Source organism: Neltuma alba, unplaced genomic scaffold (assembly GCF_004799145.2).
Source record: "Neltuma alba isolate B1F8T4 unplaced genomic scaffold, ASM479914v2 tig00011814_pilon, whole genome shotgun sequence".
Classification (NCBI taxonomy): domain Eukaryota; kingdom Viridiplantae; phylum Streptophyta; class Magnoliopsida; order Fabales; family Fabaceae; genus Neltuma; species Neltuma alba.
Genome location: NW_021636429.1, coordinates 42905 through 45587, shown reverse-complemented (window position 1 = coordinate 45587; position 2683 = coordinate 42905). Strand labels below are relative to the sequence as shown.

At 36.5% G+C, this 2683-nt stretch overlaps 1 protein-coding gene across 1 annotated transcript; it reads left to right on the top strand.

Annotated features, from left to right (window-relative positions):
* Positions 1-488: 488 nt before the first annotated feature.
* LOC114718143 (uncharacterized) lies at positions 489-2683 on the top strand (the record flags this gene model as incomplete). The annotated part of the gene is made up of 3 exons (XM_028903404.1): positions 489-829; positions 2037-2104; positions 2339-2683. Coding segments are annotated over exons 1-3 (525 nt in total), but the record flags the coding sequence as incomplete, so codon positions are not given.

Genomic DNA, 2683 nt, shown 5'->3' with positions numbered 1-2683 from the left:
TTCTTTTAGTTCATTTTAACTTTTGTAAACTTCATTTTTACTTTTAATGCGTTTTGTTCTTTTATCAAAAAAACATTATACCAAGATTTTCATTAATGCACCATGATATGCTAAAAAATAATTTTTTAAACATAATTTCAGTCATTTCTTTTTCATTTTTTCTTTTTTTTTCAGTTTCATTTTTCTAGGGTACTAAAAGAGAATGCGCAAACCTCCAACAGGCAAAGGGAAAATGCCAGCCCGCGAAAATAAGGTCATGAAAGTCTAATGGCACTGCAGTCCCTGGCATTGTTTTGATTTTTAGCCCCTAAGCCTTTTAATTATTAATTTAAATTTTGTATTTGGATTTAATACAGCTACTTTTTATTACGAAAGGTTCAGCCTTCAGGCACCACCATTATATTCTCCCTTTTTGTTTGTCTTTGTACTTTTTCTGCATCTTTTTTCTTTCTGCTAAATATCGAGGGGGGCTTGGGTTCCACGAAAAAGTAAACCCAAATGATGAAGGCTTACAGACAGTTACAGATGAGAAAAAGCCTTCTTTGCATCTTTGGTTCTGATTCTTGTTAAAAATGATGACAAGCAAGAGAAAGGTTGATGGAGATTCTTGTTAAAATGTGTTTGAAGTATTACTGTGTATTCGAACTCATCGAACCTCACGGGAGTTTCGTCTCTTTGGTGTCTCAACGGGGAAAGGTTTGAGAATGTGCATTGAATATGTCTTCAATGGCTACTCTCGCTGGTGAAGTTTCGGTCTTTGCAGACACTAACTTGGGCACTCGCATTGCTTTGAATGTTCCTCATAATATTACTGCAGGAGCATTCAAAAGTGAGGAAAAGAATATCTTCTTCCCTGTTATTTCTCTTCTCTATTCAGTAAAACCTTCTGCTTTATGTGGTTTCCTTTCATGAGACATTCAAGGTTGTTTTTTCCCCCTTGTTTAGTTTTGCTGTTGAAAACAGTCTCCTCTTTGTGACCTAAGGGCCTTCAGCTTTAGGGTTCTCTGTTCATGCAATTTGGATGGTTCCCTTGGTCTGTGCGTAGGTTTATTTGTTGTGTTGAAGTTATAATCTCTGGCTGAAATGTCACTTCCTTATGAGAATCTTGAGGATGCCACGGTTCTGTTATGCAGATTTTTAATTTAGCAGTTGCTAATAAACGCATTCTTTGTTTAAAATAGTGAGTTATCTCATACTTAAATAATCTTTGATAGTTTTGATAATTCCTTGGCTGATCCAACATTGAACACTTAAACCATCCATCTCCATGTCCACCCTGCCCTATCATGCAAGCCCTTGATGATAGTAACAATTTTTCTCATTCCCACTGTCTTATTACTGAACTGAAGTTTAAAACAGGCAAAGTGTGCCTTTTGAACTCTTCAATAATGAGAGTTTAGGATAGTGCCCTTTGCATATTTTGTCTTTTTTGTTCACATTTCAATATCCGCTTGTGATGGTATTGATATCCCTGCCCTTTACATATTTTGTCTTATTTTTTCACATTGCAATATCTGCTTGTGATGGTATTGATATTCCTGCCCTTTGCATATTTTGTCTTTTTTTCTTTCACATTTCAATGCGTACAAGACAGTAGGGACTGATGATTTACCTGAACTATCTTATGCTTGAAATTAATTAACCACAGAAAAAAAAAAAAAAGAGGAATGAAGTCCTTACTGTTTTGCGCCTACAAAAGACTGGAAGTTACTGGTATTCAGAGAGAGCATTTCTTTCTTTCTTGTTTTCATCTTAACTAAATGTACTGAATTGTTTCCCGGTGCCCTGGGCTTCACCTGTTAAAACTTGTGTTATTTGAGATGCTAAACTTCCTATTTTGCTTAGTTTCTTTACATGCGTTATCATCTGCTGTCTTGTTAATCTTGAACACTGACAATGTCCTTGAACTGTTTATGAAATAATAATCATAATAAAATATCTAAAATTTCCGTTTGACCTTGATTGTATCTCTATTTATCCTTCTATGCAAAATAGCTGATAGCCTTGACGTAATCAATGTTCTTGTACCTCTGCAGGAGACTTTGAGAGAGTTCACTTCTTGTGTTTGCCAAATTCAGGAAAGATCCAAGTTAATGGATTAATGGTACGTGCAGTTGCCTGTTTTAATTTATACGTGGCATTTACGGTACCACAGAACTTAGGTAAAGCTTTGAAGGTGTTCTCCGGTAAAGCATGGTATGTGAAAGAACTGTTTGGGAAGCAGTCGATCAGAGAACCTGCACCTATGATTTGTCATTTATAATATTTGCACCCACAAGCTTTTTTACTTCTTTCCTTTTCTTTTTTCCCGCTAATGAATTGCCACATACTCTGCCAGGTCAAGCGAAAATTGTGCTTTTACTACCTGCCTGATTCACTGCCTCTAAAATATGTCTTCCATCGGATGAGAGGGGCATGGTTTCTTCATGTGGAAGCGATTCATTTGAAGAATTTTTGCATTTCACATTCACCCAAGTCTGCTCCTACTACTCATTTTCAGTCTCAGGACTTCATAAGCTGCAATGCTGATAATGAGGCAAGAGGCAGCGGTGAGGACAATACTGTTCAGATTTTAAAGAAAAAGAAGAAGAGAAGGAGAAAATATGACAAAAGGCACTTGCAGAATGCAGCCAGTGCAATTCCAGAAGGATGCTCTGGTAAACTTGAAGAAAGATTTCCAGGT